General features: G+C 36.6%; 1 protein-coding gene across 3 annotated transcripts in view; it reads left to right on the top strand.

Moving 5' to 3' along the window:
- sdk1b (sidekick cell adhesion molecule 1b) overlaps positions 1 to 19,292 on the top strand; it is a 373,118-nt gene that overhangs the window by 346,394 nt on the left and 7,432 nt on the right. For all 3 annotated transcript variants that reach the window (XM_073866164.1, XM_073866162.1, XM_073866163.1), the window contains 6 exons: positions 3,289 to 3,404; positions 8,886 to 9,072; positions 9,545 to 9,682; positions 13,746 to 13,907; positions 15,954 to 16,079; positions 16,486 to 16,650. In XM_073866164.1, coding sequence (XP_073722265.1) covers positions 3,289 to 3,404; positions 8,886 to 9,072; positions 9,545 to 9,682; positions 13,746 to 13,907; positions 15,954 to 16,079; positions 16,486 to 16,650 — 894 coding nt within the window. The remainder of the gene's footprint in view (positions 1 to 3,288; positions 3,405 to 8,885; positions 9,073 to 9,544; positions 9,683 to 13,745; positions 13,908 to 15,953; positions 16,080 to 16,485; positions 16,651 to 19,292) is intronic.

Raw genomic sequence — 19,292 nt, forward strand, 5'->3', positions numbered from 1 at the left:
AAAATATCATATGTGCATTAGGATTTAGTGCCTAAATAGAGCCATACATGATTTAATTAACTCTTTCGCCGCCATTGACGAGTATTTCCGGCTTTCCGCAATACTGCCATTATCCACCAAGTGGTGCTCTTATGCTGCGTTCAGACCAGCCGCGCTAGAGGCGTCAAGCGCGAGTGATTTCATTGTTAAGTCAATGTAAAGACACGTTGACGCGCATCTGGAGGTCTCGGATAGACGCGATTCCTCCTCATTCGCGCGTCTAGTTCGCGCAGATGGCGCAGGAAATTGAAACATTTTAACTTTGGCGGATTTTTGTGCCGCATTAACCAATCAGGAGCTTGCTCTAGTAGTGACATGATTACAGGAAGCGAGCAGAGTCGCAGAAGCCTATGGAAGGCCCTCCCATGACGCGAATTTCCAGATGAATGTCTCGATGACTAGAATTTCACCCGCGGCTTTCACGCGCGAATTGAGCGAGTGAACTCAAAATGTTAAAGCGGCAAACTAGATGCGGTAGACACGAATTTGACGCTTTAAACGCAGCTTGTGTGAACCCACGGTTACGCAACTTATAAACCTGGAAGTATTGCCCTAGGGCAAAAGCTGTATGTCCGTGTAAGTTTTGAGGATCGTTCTGAATCTGATCTCTTTTAAAAGTCTTTCACAAAAATTTATTATCTCAGCTTTTTGCTCAAAATTTGCTGTTTTTGAAGAAACCTACCAATATTTGAGAGGTGATAAAAGAAAACTAATGAAGGTAGGATGAAACATTTTTGTTTGTTTGTTTGAAAGCAGAGGGTCTGTTCTTTCATTTAATATATTGTATGTTTATATATTTTAAGAAGAACATTTTCTGGAAGGCATTAAACTTTTGTGAAATTCATGAAAAATGCTGGCGCTGGCTGGCAGCTTAAAAAAAACGCTGGTGGGGAAAGAGTTAAAGAGCTATTTTGTGTAAAGGTTTAATGGGGTAAATAATACAGTTGCATTTCACTGCCTATAATGTGTATTAAAGGACAACTTAATTTTTGAATTTTTTATATTTTTACTGAAAATAAGACAAAAATACTAAGATTTTTTTTCTTGAAAATTATTTTTTGCAGTGTATAATTTTATAATAAAATGCCATCGTGTTATCTTATTTGGGAGCAAAAATGGCAAAGCTCCATCATTGAAAAAAATTGTTGGTAAACAAATTAAAGTGAAGCGAGTTTGTAAAAAAAGTGATTCATATTTTGAGTTTAGTTAGCCTTTGAGTATATTTACATTAAAATGTAAATATGCAAATCTGAGTGATACGTTCAAGCATGGTGGGACGTCGATAATGCCGGATCTCGCTGTTATATGCAGGTTTCATTATGGGATACACAAGAACCAATGAGGTAAAAAATGTTTAGTAAAGTATATTTTAAACAACAGAAAAAACGTTTATAAAGGCATTATTTGTTCACAAATGTCTACAGGTCTCTCTTAGATACTTATTATGATTGGTCGATTTGTATAATGACCACTAAACTCTTTATTTTTAACCATTGTCACAGGCAACCAATTTCTTACATAGATGGGCTAATTTCACATCTCCTTAAAGGTATAATGTGTTTCTATCGGGATGAACATTTTGAGTTTACTCGCTTGAAAGCCGCATGTGAAATTCTAGTCATTCGAGACATTCACGTGGAAATTCACGTCATGGGAGGGGCTTCTGCAACTCCGCTTGCTTCCTGTAATCATGTCACTACTTTTGGTTAACGTGGCTCAAATATTTGCGCGCATTTCCCGCGCCATTCGCACGTAACGCCACAGGATGCCTATTCGCGTCTTTGCATTGACTTAACATGTAAATCACTCGCGCTTGACACCTCTGCCACGTCTGGTGTGAGCGCACAGTAAGGTAAAAAAAACTATCTATACAATACTATCATGTATCAACGATCGTCAGACATATGGCCGATAGCAGGCTTTCATGACGATAGTTGGTGATAGTTATTATTATTATCATCATAGTTTCACATCAACATACGCATTGTGTGCTTTTCCTCGCAGGAGAGGGGGTGTGGGCTTCATTTTGTGTGAAATAGCTTGTAGCGTGCGCTGATTCCTTCTCGCACGCACCTGGACTTTTGCTCAGACCTGCATGCACCTGAAGTTGTAATGCGCATGACTCGGACTCACACGAAATTTTAAAGCGCCTGGTCTTTAATGGCCCGCTCAGATTAATGGCATTAGTTTTAAGAAGGTTGTGATCATAAAAAAGTGTTGCTCTTAAAGGGATCGCACACCGGCCGCGCAGCTCAGCGCCGCGCAGCGCCGCGCCGTTCTAAAAAAATCAAACACATTGCTTTCTATGAGTATACGCACACCGGCGCCGCCTGGTGGCGCTTGTCCGCGCCACCCAGCTGTGACTCAGGAAGTTGTTCAAATCCCTGTCGCGCCACACAGCGCCACTCACATAGTTTAACATTAAATAACATAATATTTGTCCCAAATCATTAAGGATTAACTTTGGCTGCTAACGTATATTTTGCATTTTGAAGTAGACGCTATCTGACGAAGCTCGCGCTATTTAATGTGCACTTCCGGTTTACAATACCTCCGAGTTCTCCTAGACGCTACTTGGCGCGGCGCTGAGCTGCGCGGCCGGTGTGCGATCCCCTTTAGAGTAAATCAGCTTCTTTTTTGTCCACCAATCAAGAGACTTGTCATAAGTGAATAAAAAATGAACAAATAAATAAATGAGTAAACTATTGCCCTGTCCCCCCATCGTGTATCTGCAATCTCACAGGCTGACAATAGGACGATTTCAAAATGGGGCATATCGCCCAACACTATTATGTAAGATCTTTATACACCACTGATGATATAGTTATGTATATTATATTGCATTTCTGTCAAGAGAACACACGTTGCAGCTTTAAATTTCTTTTTTCGCATTAAATAATTTCAACCAGAATTAGTACAAAATCTCATGCATGTTTATTGATTTATATGGCGGCCTGTTTACAGTTGCATTACAGTTTCCACATCATGTGTTTCAATAAATCACTGAAGCTATATTTCCTTTGACTTTAGTTACTGTCCATTATGTCACAGTGAAATGTCATTTACCCTTCACCTGAGGCAGACGGTGCATGATGTTAATGGCTTTCGTGCTATGACACATTTCATCCCCCACATGCACGTTTGATTTGTTTGATATTTGAATCTAAAATAGTAATTTCGTGTGTGTGTGTGTGTGTGTGTGTGTGTGTGTGTGTGTGTGTGTGTGTGTGTGTGTGTGTGTGTTTGTAGCTCCTTCAGTATCCCCCCAGAACATCCAGGTGAAAGCTGTTTCCTCCTCTCAGCTGGACGTCGAGTGGCAGCCTCCGCCCGTAGAGACACAGAACGGGAACATTCAGGGATACAAGGTGACCCGTAATGAATATGGCGTTTAAATATTTACACTTGCTAACACAAAAAAGTACACAAAAAAGTGTGTAAGGCAACATGTTTTTATGGCAGAAAAAATATATACATATATACCATACATATACATAATTTCTTTCTTAAAGGGATAGTAACCCAATTCTGTCATCATTTACTTACCATCATGTTGTTCTGAATCTGTATGAGTTTCTTTATTTTGTTGAACAACAAGAAGATATTTAGATAAATGATGGTAAAACCACACAATTGATTGACTTCTATAGTAGGGAAAACAAATACTATGGAAGGCAATTTGTACTGTCAACTGTGTGGTTAACATCATTTATCAAAATATCTTCTTTTGTGTTCAACAGGAGAAAGAAACTCGTACAGTCATTGATGTTTATGACTTCCTTTCTTCAAACAAATTAATTTTATATTAAAACGCTGTAGTGTCATCTTAAAGGGGTTAAAAGTAGTCCATCCATCCATCAATAAAGTAATGACTTTGATAGGTTAATATATAAATGTTTTGAAGTGAAACGATATGTTTGTGAGAGAAAACAATTCTTCTCATCTTTCACTCTAGCAGCTATTGACCAGCCTGCACATATTGTGCTTTATACCGTGTTGTCAAATTTTACACTACGGGGCAATACTTTCATGCATAAAAATGCGTAATCTATAAATGTTTAGTTGGAATCCCGACATGAACCGGGATAAAAAGTAATTCCAAATGCAGTTAGGCGTTCCATCTGTTTGCCCGCATAAATACTGAAGTTCATTTGCAGTCTCTAATCCTTTATCTGACAGTCATTTGTTGATTTCACTATATTAGCTTCCATCCTCATTTTGTTTTTACGCCATCTGTACGTCTGTCTTTCATGGACAGCTGAACAGGAACTGATAATAAATCTTTATATTCTCAGTATAAACATGAAGTACTCATTCATATCCTATTCAGATCTTATTATGCTGTGCATAATAAATAAACTATGGCCATAAAACTTATTTTGAACATGTAAACATACATTTTAGAATAAATATCATTGCATTAGACACAACATTTCACAGTGGCTTCTTCAAACAAATAATGCTAGACCTTTTAAAATACTTATCTCACCTTAAGGTCGTATGTAGTCATGAAATATGAACTTAAGTTTGACATAGTGTCCAGTTACTATTATTATTAATAATTATTGTATAATGTATAATAATAATAAATTCTTAAAGGGACACCATGAAACTTTTTGGCCACTAGGGGGTGCTAGACATGTATTTTTCACTTCTAGCGCCCCTAGAGCTCACAAGCGCCGCAGCACTGTCGCAAAGGAAAGGAACTGGCCAACCTTAAAACTAAACTAAAAACTAAACATTTAGGGGCGGTTTCGCGGACAGGGATTATTTTAATCCAGGACTAGGCCTTAGTTTAATTAGGAAATATAACTAGTTTTAACAAACATGCCTTACTAAAAACATTACCTGTATGCATTTTGAGGCAAAACAAAGGGCCCTGATGTATTTTAAGATATGTCAGTGCAAGTTGTTTTCAGTTTGGACAGCTCTTAAAAATGTTTTAGTCTAGGACTAGTCTAATCCCTGTCCGGGAAACCGCCCCTTAAAACGTTAAATGATCAACATTTTGAGACAACAGGGAGAAACGCAGTCATGTTACAACTTTCTGATGAGGAACTCGTTGTGGCAGAAGCCATGTCTCAATCTGAAGGTTGCAGCCTCCAGATGTCGTATTTCTAAGCTGTATACGTCATCAAGACTGTCTTATTTCACAATATTAACAATTACAAAGTTGACTATTATACTTACTTAATCGTAAATTGTTGCAGTATGCTTATGACTTGCGAATGTAATGCTCAGTTTACCTTAATAAACCAGGCTTGATGACGTATGCAGCCTGCATATTTGACCTCCGGAGGCTGCAGCCTTCCAATTGAAAAACGACCAGAAGTATTTCCTTGCCTTTTCCCAAACAAATATTGTTGCATCGTCGCTCTCTCTCCCTCGCCACCAGGATTTTCCGCAATGGCGCTCGTTTTTCCTCTCTTTTGTGTGAAAATTGTCGCTCCAAATCCAAGTAAACCGATGTGGTCCAAGCAGAATTAAAGGCTGCCGCTTTGTAATACGTCACGCGAGTGACAGCGGAACGCAGCAAATGAGGAAGAGAGAAACGCTCGGATCTGATTGGTGAATGAATAGGGTTTGGTTTTACACTGTGTGAGTTTGAGCAAGTTTGACTGCTATTGCATCCTGGATTGGAATGTAAATATCATAGACACAGTAAAAGAAAGGTAAATACGCGAACACCGCATGTGAATACAGGGAACTATATGCAAGATAATCGCCGTCATTTATAAAGAAGATCGCATTTATGTATGAATCAAGAGTTTATATAAAAAAATTGCCTTAAAGAGGAATCGAACTCGGGTCGCCCGTGTCATAGGTCCGTGACACTAAAGACTGCGCCACAGAGTCACACAATAATAGCTGCTCTCTACATTCCTTAAGTAAGCCTCCAGCAAAATTCACGTTAAAAACAAATTGTGTGGAGGAAGTGACGTATGCCGTAAAGCAGTCGAATTTTGTAGTTTTTTTTGTGCTCTGGTTACTACCAGAAACCCTAAGTTTTAAAATACGAGTAAAAGTGATACAGACCCCGTCAGGCTATGGTAGACATGTCATTCAACCTATTTAAAGTCGAGGTACTATCACAAGGGTCTTGAAAATTTATTATGAAGGTTGAAAAATTACATGGTGTCACTTTAATTATTAGAGATGCACCGATACATCGGCCAATAATCAGTATCGGCCGATAAAAGCACATTTTTTCCGATAGTCATGGCCAATGGTCCTGTCAGTCAAAAGAGAACAGGAAAATGCAATGAATTTGAGCTTTGTGTATAGAATATATATAAACATCCCTAATTTAATGTTCAATATAGACCGTTTCAGCAGTAACAACATAAACAAGTGGCTGCACGTAGCTTCCGGTAAACTCAGCTAAGAATAAATAACAACAAAGTTCTTTAAACGTAGTTTATTTATATAACAAGCAAAAAAACAACACATAGATTACCTAGGAAACCAAAACATTTGTTATTTTCGACGAGGCATTTGTTCAAGAGATCAGTTTAGCAACTATTTAGACCATTAAAAAAACGAAACCGGAAGTAAGGTTCGGATCCAGACGTGTATCACGTGCTTCCAATGAAACCGTCTATAAATGGTCAATAAATGAATTAATAAAATGAAAATGTAATACTTAGAATTTAGTTAAAGGAAAACACCACATTTTTTCAATATTTTACTATGTTCTTACCTCAACTTAGACAAATGAATGCATACCTATCTTTTTTCAATGCGTGCACTTAATCTTTGTACAGCGCGTCGTGAATGTGTTAGCATTTAGCCTAGTCCCATTCATTCCTTGGGATCCAAACAGGGATGAATTTAGCAGACACCAAACACGTCCATGTTTTCCCTATTTAAAGACTGTTACATGAGTAAGCATGGTGGCACTAAATAAGGTCGAAGTGCTGCAAACTAAGTGCTCTTCCGCCATACAACATAGTTCTCATTTTTTATCCGCTAAAAAATCACCACGTTTTATTTTGTGCCCCCACACTTACTCGTGTAACTACTCATGTAACAGTCTTTAACACTCTGGGGTCGGCTGCGGCGCGGGCGCCGCAAACTCTTTATTTTTCAATCACTCTGCAACCCAGTCTCTTATTCCTTGTTGTTTTATCCGATTGCACCAAAACATGACATCCAAATCCTTCTTTACTTGCGTATGTGTGTCAGTATCTCCAGACGCGAGTGTTTCTTTGTTCTTCCGTCAAACATTTCACGCGAGGGGAAATGCACATACACAAACACACGAGTCAGGAAACTCGACGCGCTTTTTGGTACTCTTATAAAATACGCGATTGTAAACAATATCCATTTACTTGCGTATGTGTGTCACTATCTCCAGGCGCGAGTGTTTTCTTTGTCTTCTGTCAAACAGTTCACGCGATGGGAAACGCACATACACAAACACACGAGTCAGGATATCGACGCGCTTTTTGGTATTCTTATAAAATACGCGACGGCAAACAGTACAATCCTTATTTATTTGCGTCTAAGCGTATATCTCAGCACAGCACGTTTATTAAACACAAGATCACTCGCATGTGCACACATTTACTGCTTTCATGATCAACATGTGAGGTAATGGCGGCGGCTGTAAACAAACATTGATAAGTTTATCACGCTTGTCCCTTGTTGTGTTTCTATTATAATGATTACAAAAACACAAATAAGAGTCCAAACAACGATAGGCAGTTGTTCTTTTGAGCTTTTTACTGCACAAAAGTAAACCTCTCGCTGGCCAACCAAACACAAACCCTGTGTTCACTTTACGATGGCCAAACAGTACCTTTACCATGATTAGGCTACTATGGTTTTTAAAAGGTAACTTATACTTGTGAAATTAATATAATATCAATATAAATATATATATAAATATATATAATGTGTGTGTATTTACATTATATTGAAAAGTAAACCTTATCATGGTTTTACTACAGAGAAAGTTACATTCCTGTTGAACATCCCCACAAGGCTCATTATGTGGCTCATTATGCAACCCTTTTGTCTCTCAGCTGTCAATCACTGATTATTCAGGAGCTTTCCTGCTTCCACGCATACAGCCTTTCCCAAGCAAAAGTGTCTTAGAAATTGTAAATCAAAATCTTGCTTTATGTGAATGAGTAGGCCGAATGATTTTCACATCATTTTGAAGAAAAAACTCTAGACTACTAGATCCTGTTTTGAAAAGTCTTGGGAAAACATGTTTAGAATTAGTTTTGTGGACTTATATCAGTGACTTAAAATTTTTGCTTTTTCAAAAACCACGGATAAACATTTTTCTCTCAAAAATACAAACATGTACATACATGTTGATTATATGATATTGTAGCCCAGTTTGTGATGAACGCAGTGTTATGAGACTTTTGCCATTAATATGTTTTTAAGCAACTGAAAAAAGCACAAATGTCAGTGCATGTCAAAACTTCCCCAGGGCCCTAAAAACCCCTTAGACCCCAGAGGGTTAAATAGGGAAAACATGGAAGTGTTTGGTGGCTTCTAAATTCATCCCTGTTTGGATCCTAAGGAATGAATGGTGCTAGGCTAAATGTTAACACATTCACGACGCGCTGTGCAAAGACGAAGTGCACACATTTAAAAAAGATAGGGATGTATTAATTTGTCTATGTTGATGTAAGAACATAGTAAAATATTGAAAAATGGTGGTGTTGTCCTTTAATGCAAGTTTATATATAAACGCCAAACTATCGGTATTGGCAGAAATCAGTCTAAATAATCGGCTGTTGTTGTTGATATTTTGCACTTTTATGGAACGTCTCGGCTTCCACAAATATTGCTCCCTGTATTTGTAAGTAACACAATCTTACGTTCCACAGATCCACTACTGGGAAAAGGATAAGCAGAATGAGACGGAAAAGGAGCTGCTCTTGTTTGTTCCCGATACATCCGTGCACCTGAAGAATCTGACGTCATATGCCACCTACCTCGTGCAACTTTCCGCGTTTAATGCGGCGGGGGACGGCCCGCTCAGCGCCGCCCGTAAAGGACGAACGCTGCAGGCTGGTGAGTCCCGCTGGTGCACCGTTATGCTCGCCTGGAGGCAGATATGCCAGCCGGCAAGACGCTCGTGTTCAAAATATTGTCAAACTGTTTCACTCAGCTGGTTCTAATGCTTCTGTTAAAACTAAATACAGAGCCTGTTGCTCTTACGAGTCTCTATACTAGCTCTGGCAAATAGAAACGGGTTTGGATTTATAAAAGTAAAACCACTAAATTGTTACATTCATGCACTTGGTAGATGCTTTTATCCAAAGTGACTTACAGTACATTCAGTCTATACATTTGCGCATGTGTGTTTTCTGGGATCGAACCCATGAGGTTTGCATTAGTTATGCTAATCTTTACCTATTGAGAAATATAACTTTGACACAATTGTATTGTAAGTGCATTACTGTACGCATTCATGTTATTCTTAATATTTTGAGGTTTATGTTGTTTTTATAAAATCTCTCTTTCTATCTCTCTCTTTCCCAAGCTCCCGGAGCTCCCAGTCATGTTTTGTTTTCGGAGGTAACAGGGAGCTCATTGAATGTGTCGTGGGGTGCACCTTTGCAGCCCAATGGAGTGCTGGAAGGTTACAGAGTGATCTACGAGCCCACGGCACCTGTTCATGGTGAGAATGATGGAGAGGACTGTTGTCACTCTATAGCCATCCATCAAAAAGTAAACCATTAAAACATCTGTAGTCACACACTACTGTTCAGAAGTTTAGAAATACTTGACTGAAATGTTTTTCATCGTCTTAAAAAACCTTTTGATCTTAAGGTGTGTCTAAATTTGTTTGCCAACATTTTGTTTTTTTTTGAATGACATTTATACTTTATAAAGAGGTCTAGGTCTAACACAAGGGTAAAACAGTATATTCTATACATTAAAGGTGCATTGTGTAACTTTTAGGAGGATCTCTTGACATAAATGTAATATACTATGCATAAATGGTGCGTTGTAATTTGTGGAGCGGATTTATTGCATTCTGTAGAAAAGGAGGAGTGGCGTTTATCGCATTTTGGGAAAAAAGGGAGAAAAGATGACAGAATAACACGCGGATATTGTATTTTGCGTAAAATTAACAATTTACTTTTAAATACTGACCTGATATAACAGGGAACTACACTAACCTTTTCCACTGGTGGCACTTGCGCTACCAACTTTTTCAGTTACTGGCGCAAAATATGATTTGGTCGCACATATTTTTTTCAAGTTATATTAAGGCGCTCTGGATAATAATGAACAATAATGAAACTTTTTATTTTACTTGCCATCTTTTAAACCACATGCCGCCTTGTTTTCTTAAACGTTGCAGTGTTTCCCACAGATCTGAAATTTACTTGGTGGTGGTAGCCGGTGAAAAGGGCAATTATTACCCACTGACAAATAATGGTCTACTATACATGTGACGTAGAACTAATAATGTGTGACACAACACAATACTTTGATTCATTGAAAATTAATATTAATTTCACATTATATTTCATTAATCTAACCACTCCAAACTTTCTTTGCCATTAACAAAGCTGACACTGTTTGTCAAAGCACCACGAAAACACTTACTGTTTTTGCACTGATATATGAAGCAATTAGACCCCTTTTATCAAACTCAATATAATACAATACTATGTATAGTATATTAATAGACAGTGCAGGTCTATAGATTATAAATGTGACTGATGTTATGACTGATGTTATAATGGTTATAATTTCTATTAGATAGGCACTTTTACTGCTTCTGCTCTATCTTTCTATTTCTCTCTTGCCGATTTAAAAAGCTTATTCCACTCATTATTTCAGATTTAAAAGTCTACTTGCTGTCCCGGTGACAGACTTTACATTGCTTTGCTCGTTCAGTGCAATTGGCTTGACATTAGCATTGCTTTTTGCTACAATCTCTGTGCAAACTTAATATGGATATGGTTTTAGAAAAGATATGGTTTATTAATAATAAGATTATTAAAAAAATGTGAGAAAGAAAATGCAGCGCGTGGTCGTAACAAGAACCATCGCCATAGAAACCGCAGGCACGCTGAAACTGCACTCGAGCTTTAGCGCGGTAGCGATCATGGCCGTTTTCTGATCGACTCGGGTTATAAACACAATATTAATCAGACTTGGGACCCAAAGTAATTAAACTAGGACCGAACCGGACCCGACAGACCATTTTAAATATAAACCCGGAACCATACGGGTCCCGCATCCTCAGTGAAGAAAGACCTCTGCTCAAGTTCAGAAACATGGAAGACACTGCGCTTGCGTCGCACCTAATTCATTGAGAAACAGCTGAGCACGCAAACGCACACTGATAGGGAGAGACGCGACGTGCTTTCACGCAAAATGAAGCCAACGTGTTGATGGCTCAGAGCACGTTATAAAACGTATTCTTAAAATCCACATTTCTGTTTTAATAAATGCTCATAGTAAATCATAGCATATTGTCTAAAACATTAGGTAGCACATTTGCGACCCATTAAAAATTAGGGTCGCAACGGCAGTTCAAAAGGTCGCATATGCGACCATTTTGGTCGCAGTGTAGCTCCCTGTATAATACTGATTTTGGCAGTAACTTATTTTTTTCAAAAATGGTGTTTATCGCTTTTTGGGAACCAAACTCTTCAAATATATTATCAGTGGTGTATCAAGACCTTACAAAATAAACTGTATTTTTTATTACCTTTAAATAAGCCATTTTTATCTACAGTACTTTGCAAAAGTCTTAGGCCACCACCACCAGACTTGTTGTTTTAGAAGTTTTAATGTCTATCCATGTTTATTTTTCAGTCTATTTTATTAAGATACAAACAGAAAATACAGGAAATATGTACAAACAAATAATAAATTAAATTTTCAGGACTAAATGTCTTCTTTAGGCATCGTCTGTGTTTAGTGTGAACTCTCTTGCCACTAAACACATCTTGAGCGTTTTTGAGCAGAATGAAGGAAAAAGACTAATTTCTTTAAAAAATTAGGATTAAATTTTATTTAGGTTTAAGAGATCCTGCAGTTTCCTGCTATATCTCAAGTGGAAGGAGAGTTTACCCTAAAAACTTGACACATCAGTTTACATTTTAATACAGTTTTTAATACTATATACACATTTCATGTATTTTCTTGATGTATTCTATTAAAGACAATGAGAAATAATTATATATGATCACTATAACATTGCAAAAACAACAAATCTGATTCTGGCATGGTGGCCTAAGACTTTTGCACAATACTGTACATACACCGCGGGTCCCCTTACATGAAAGTCACTGCCATGTTTCTACAGAAGCCCTACAGACAAACTGGTCTATAGAGCGCGTTTAGACACTATGTTGTCTCAGACGATAAAATGTTTGTCCTGTGGCGGTGGCCACTGTAGCTTCTCTATGCTTTACGAAAGGAAGGAGTGAGTTGTGCAATTTACAATTTTACCACTGGATGCCGCTAAAAGTCTACACAGTGGACCATTAAAATAAATTAGAAATGCTCCGTAAATAGTTTTCATAGACAAATTTAATGTGACTTATTTAACAAAGGAAGAACATTTCATTCGATCCCTTTTCACACAGACATTACGGAAAGTACATGGGAAATGCACTCTGTTTTTTTTCGGGATCGTTTGATTTATGGTTCGTTCACACTGCCAATGATTTGCCGGAATCTGTGTGTGCGTTCACACAGATACCGTAAAGACACGTGACGTATTTAAAGTCCTACACATGGTCATTTTTTTCTTCCAGAAGTTTGCTTATTATCCGTTTTCTCTTTCTCCAGAAACCACTCGGGTGCATTTTTGTTTATCATAAGGAGGACTATAAACAGTCCCTCTAGAAAAACGCGATTATGCGATCGCATTATTTAACGCACAATCAGCCAAAATCCACATATTTATGTAGGGGACGCATTTTTTCGAATTTGTCGCACTTAAACATAAATTAAAAATTAAGCATAAATTGCAGATTTCCGTGCGCATAGTATGCAGGGCTTGCATGATTTCATAATTCCTGCATTTTTGTAGCAAAAATCACATATCTTAGCAGAAAGTTGAAAAATGTTGCATTTACCTCACACAAGTGCAGCCATTTCCCCTGTTGCCATGGGAATGTTATGAAGTGACGTGATTATGTGACGTGAACATCATTGAAAAGCTGCAAAAGCTGAAAACAGTTTTTGCAAGTTCCCGCAATTTTTGCAAGTTCCCGAAATTTTATTACATAAAATTGCATAAATATCCAGCATATTTCATCGCATTTTTTAAGAAAACGTGCCGCAAGATCAAGGATTTTTAGCCGCAACAATCACAAAAAAACTAGTTTTTCTGGAAGGACTGCGTGACGCGCCGTTCTATCATGCTAATGAATGATTTCAGCTTCAGAGTGGATATTTGACGAGCTCCTTGATCTCTGCTTCAGTCCAGTTTGCAGACAATTCTCATCGTGAATGTGCACGTAAACCCCTCGTTTTATGGCATTGTTTCTGCGTCTCATTCACACAGAGGGCTTTTCGGGTATCTTACGGCAATTTTACTAGGTCCTCTTTCCATAGCAATCCTACAAAATTTACAGCACGTGATTGCATTCACACAGAAGCATGTCTGTCAATTTTATGTTTTATATTTTCTGGGACCAAAGTACCGTGTGAATGAGGTTTCTGTTATTTTTGTATCACACAAACCACTTTAACCCTTTGTTTGACAGGTGTCAGTAAGACAGTTACGGTGGACATCAAGGGGAACTGGCAGCGTTGGCTGAAGGTTCGAGACCTGATGAGGGGTGTGGTCTATCGCTTTAGAGTTCAGGCCAGAACCATCAGTTATGGGCCTGAGCTGGAGGCCAATATAACTGCCGGACCAGTGGAAGGTATGAGGAAATATGAATAGTTAATAAAATGATAATAATGCAAAATAGCATGCATAATGGATGAGAACCATCCCTGCTGTTCTAGAAACAGGACCGGATTAAAAGAGTATTAAATGAATTGTTGAATGTCTGAGTCACTGAACTAGTGCTTTTCCATTTTAAGACTTACATCCTGTAACCCACCAGGAAGTCGGTGGTTTAGATATATTCTTTGTTATTCCAAAGATTAAAAATAGTTGCAGATGGAAATAAGGCCGGAAAACTCATTTAAGGTAATGCGCTGTACTATGATTTTTTTTTATAGAGCGGTAGATGTAACAATTTAGTATTTAAATGAATAGAAGTAGTTTGGAGATAAATATACGTACATGGTTTTAATGGCTCAGTTGAAGCAGATAGGGAAGGCCAAAAATTGGCAAAAGCCAAAAAACAGCCAGCAAAGACCAAACATACATGCAAAAAATGTATTAATATCACAAGACAAACATGTTTATTGTTGCATACTGCATACTATATCAGATACTAGTTTCAAAAACACAAAGCCATATCCAGCACACTCATAGTCTAAAGTATGCAACACTAAACGTTTTTATTTTATTAAATTAGTACATTTTCAAATTAGTAACATAAACATGGATCACACTGATATCACAAGACAAACATGTTTATTATTTCATACTGCATACTTTATCAAATATTAGTTTCAAAACACAATGCCATATCCAGCACACTAATAGTCTAAAGTATGCAGTATGCAACAATAAACATTTTTATTTTATGAAATCAGTAATATAAACACGTATCATACTGATACCACAAGACAAAAATAAGGCCGAAAAACTCATTTAAGTAATTTATAGAGCGTATATTTTATTGTTGCATACTGCATACTTTATCAGATACTACTTTCAAAACAAAATGCAATATGCAGCACATTTATAGTCTACTTTAAAAAGTATGCAGTATGCAACACTAAACATTTTCATTTTATTAAATTAGTAATATAAACACGGATCATACTGATATCACAATACAAAAATGTTTATTGTTGCATACTACAAACTTTTATCAGATGCTGCTTTAAAAAAAAACATTGGCAAAGGCCAAAAAACAGCCAGCAAAGGCCAGCATACATGCAAAAACATTTAAAGGCGGGGTGCGTGATTTTTGTAAAACACAACGGAGTAGGGCAGACTACCAAAAAACACTTGTAGCCAATCAGCAGTAAGGGGCGTGTCTACTAACCGACATCGCTGCTGGATTGCGTATGTTTGGGGCGGGTTTATTAAAAGACGGTCCAGATTCTTATGGGGTAGGGGCGTGTTTGTTTAGTTGATTTCAAATATCAATATTGGCTTTCAGAGATCATGCACCCCGCCTTTAAAGTCCCCATGAAATCAAAATTAAACTTTTTTTAGTATAAATACGTTAGACTTAACGATATATATGCACTGCTATGGCCCAAAACACTGACAAAATTTGCATACAGAAGATTTCCCGTCCAATCAAATGCTCCCAAATTGTCCCACCCCTACATTGTGCAGAATAACGACTATTTTAACTTCAAAAAGGGGGGTGGTCTACTCGACAGTTCCTCACTGACTTCCCGTGTTGATGCGCGAGTGAATTGAATGAATCACATGACATTTCGAACAGCCCGGTTCATTTTAAAGGTGCGAGGATTTGTGGGTAATGTAGAGTGTTAACAGTATAGTGGATGTGAATGTTGAATGTTTTGAAGAAGGTGTATCCCTGAGGCTTCATTGTGACCTTTATGAAATCTAAACAACTTTCAAACGGATCAGGCTGTCGGTTTTGAAAGCCCGTGTTGTAAGAGGACAAAATCTATTTAAAAATGATTAAATTATCAGAATTTCATCACTGTCATCCATGGCCTGACTTTTGAGGCCTGTGTTATGGTTTGAAGTGTTATGATTGATCAAATCGTCCAGATCCATTTTTAGAAACTGCTTTCTGTGATGTTATCGATCCTTGAGAAATGAGACGCTTTCAGAATTGAGTCATAATACGCTTTATATTTTATAGGCTCTCCTGGGTCGCCCTTGCAGACCTTGATCACAAAATCCGCGGCGGCTCTGACGCTTCATTGGTCAAAGGGTGCTGAAGGGGCGGGACCTGTCACAGGATACGTCATTGAAGCCCGTCCATCAGGTGAGCAGTAACCGAGGACCTGAGTGCAAATCTCACCATTGACTTTTAATGATAGATAGATAGATAGATAGATAGATAGATAGATAGATAGATAGATAGATAGATAGATAGATAGATAGATAGATAGATAGATAGATAGATAGATAGATAGATAGATAGATAGATATTTGAGATATAACCTGCAGCTGTACAACCTTTCAAAATGTACCATAAATGAGATCATCTACAGTTCATAGATTTTCCGTGACCCTTTCTGTATCTCTGGCGCCCCCTGTGGTTGACTTCTCTGTATTACATGTTCTGTTTTAAATCGGTCTTATTCTCAATTAACCTTCCACTTCTGACTTGCACATCTTCCATCTTTCCTCCCGTGTGTGCCAACCAATTACTCCCCCTACATTTCCAGATGAAGGATTATGGGACACATTTGTCAAGCATCTCCCACCTGGAAGCTTCTCGTACACCATCAGTCTGGACCGCCTACGTTCAGGTGTGGCCTATGAGTTTCGTGTCATCGCCATCAACCGTTTCGGCTATGGTGATCCCAGCCTGCCTTCTACCGCCATGTCTGGTAATCTTCTTTATTATTTTCATGTACATTTAACCGATTGTTGACTGGGGAGTTTATTTTAGATGGCTATGTTGTGATAAATGTAGCATGCATAAAGGTATACTATAAGATAAAAATGTTTAGTGTTGCATACTGCATGCTATATTAGATATTAGCTTAAAAAACATAGAATGCAATAGTCTACTTTGAAAAGTAAGCAGTATGCCTCACTTAACATTTTCATTTAGTAATATAAATACAGATCATACTAATATTATAAGACAAAAATATTTGTTGTTGCATACTGAAAAAAACGTTATCAGATGCTGGCTTAAAAAAACACAATGCCATATGCAGCACATTAATAGTCTACTTTGAAAAGTATGCAGTTTGCCACACTAAACATTTAAATGTATTAATATAAATACAGATCATACTGATATCATAAGACAAAAATGTTTATTGTATGCAACCCTAAACATTTTCATTTTATGAAATTAGTAATATAAACACGGATCATACTGATATCACAAGACAAAAATGTTTATTGTTGCATACTGTATACTTTTTCAGATACTAGTTTATAACACATAATGCAATATGCAGCACATTTATATGTCTTGTGATATCAGTGTGATCCATGCTTATATTACTAATTTCATAAAATTAAAATGTTTAGGGTTGCATACTTCATACTTTTTAAAGTAGACTATAAATGTGCTGCATATTGCATTATGTGTTTTAAACTAGTATCTGATAAAGTATGCTGTATGCAACAATAAACATTTTTGTCTTGTGATATCAGTATGATTCGTGTTTATTTTACTCATTTCATAAAATGAAAATGTTTAGGGTTGCATACTTCATACTTTTTAAAGTAGACTATAAATGTGCTGCATATTGCATTATGTGTTTTAAACTAGTATCTGATAAAGTATGCTGTATGCAACAATAAACATTTTTGTCTTGTGATATCAGTATGATTCGTGTTTATATTACTAATTTCATAAAATGAAAATGTTTAGGGTTGCATACTTCATACTTTTTAAAGTAGACTATAAATGTGCTGCATATTGCATTATGTGTTTTAAACTAGTATCTGATTAACTATGCAGTATGCAACAATAAACATTTTTATTTTATTAAAGTAGTAATATAAACACGAATCACACTGATATATAAGTGTGTCTTGTGATTGTTGCATACTGCATACTTTATCAGATACTAGTTTCAAAACACTATGTCATATGCAGCACACTTAATAGTCTACTTTAAAAAGTATGCAACAGTAAAATTTTCATTTAATAATATAATTACAGATCATACTGATATCATAAGACAAAAATGTTTATTGTTACATACTGCATACTTTATCAAATATTAGTCTCAACATACAATGCTATATGCAGCACACTAATAGTCTACTTTAAAAAGTATGCAGTATCCACCTCTAAACATTTTCATTTTATGACATTAGTAAAATAAACACGGATCATACTGATATCACAAGACAAAAATGTTTATTGTTGCATACTGCATACTTTATCAGATACTAGTTTCAAAACACTGTCATATGCAGCACACTTAATCGTCTACTTTAAAAAGTATGCAGTATGCAACACTTAAATTTTCAATTAATAATATAAATACAGATCATACTGATGTCACAAGACAAAAATGTTTATTGTTGCATACTGCATACGTTTCAAAACACAATGTCATATGCAGCACACTTAATAGTGTACTTAAAAAAGGATGCAGTATGCAACACTAAACATTTTCATTTAGTTAAATTAGTAACATAAACACGGATCATACTGATATATAAAAAAAATTGTCTTGTGATTGTTGCATGCTGCATACTTTATCAGATACTAGTTTCAAAACACTATGTCATATGCAGCACACTTAATAGTCTACTTTAAAAAGTATGCAGTATGCAAAACTAAAATTTTCATTTAATAATATAAATACAGATCATACTGATATCACAAGACAAAAATGTTTATTGTTGCATACTGCATACGTTTCAAAACACAATGTCATATGCAGCACACTTAATAGTGTACTTAAAAAAGGATGCAGTATGCAACACTAAACATTTTCATTTAGTTAAATTAGTAACATAAACACGGATCATACTGATATATAAAAAAATTTGTCTTGTGATTGTTGCATGCTGCATACTTTATCAGATACTAGTTTCAAAACACTATGTCATATGCAGCACACTTAATAGTCTACTTTAAAAAGTATGCAGTATGCAACACTTAAATTTTCATTTAATAATATAAAAACAGATCATACTGATATCACAAGACAAAAATGTTTATTGTTGCATACTGCATACGTTTCAAAACACAATGCCATATGCAGCACACTTAATAGTGTACTTAAAAAAGTATGCTGTAACACTAAACATTTTCAGTTTATGACATTAGTAATATAAACACGGATCATACTGATATGACAAGACAAACATTTTTTATGGTTGCATACTTATATTTTATCTGATACTAATATACAAAACAGAATGCCATATCCAGCACATTGATATTTTGAAAAGTATGCAATATTCAATAGTGATGATCATGAGATGAAAATATTTAGTCTTGCTTACTGCATACTATATCAGATACTTGTTTATAAAACTTAGAATGCCA

The sequence above is a fragment of the Misgurnus anguillicaudatus genome, chromosome 3, assembly GCF_027580225.2.
Source record: "Misgurnus anguillicaudatus chromosome 3, ASM2758022v2, whole genome shotgun sequence".
Lineage (NCBI taxonomy): Eukaryota > Metazoa > Chordata > Actinopteri > Cypriniformes > Cobitidae > Misgurnus > Misgurnus anguillicaudatus.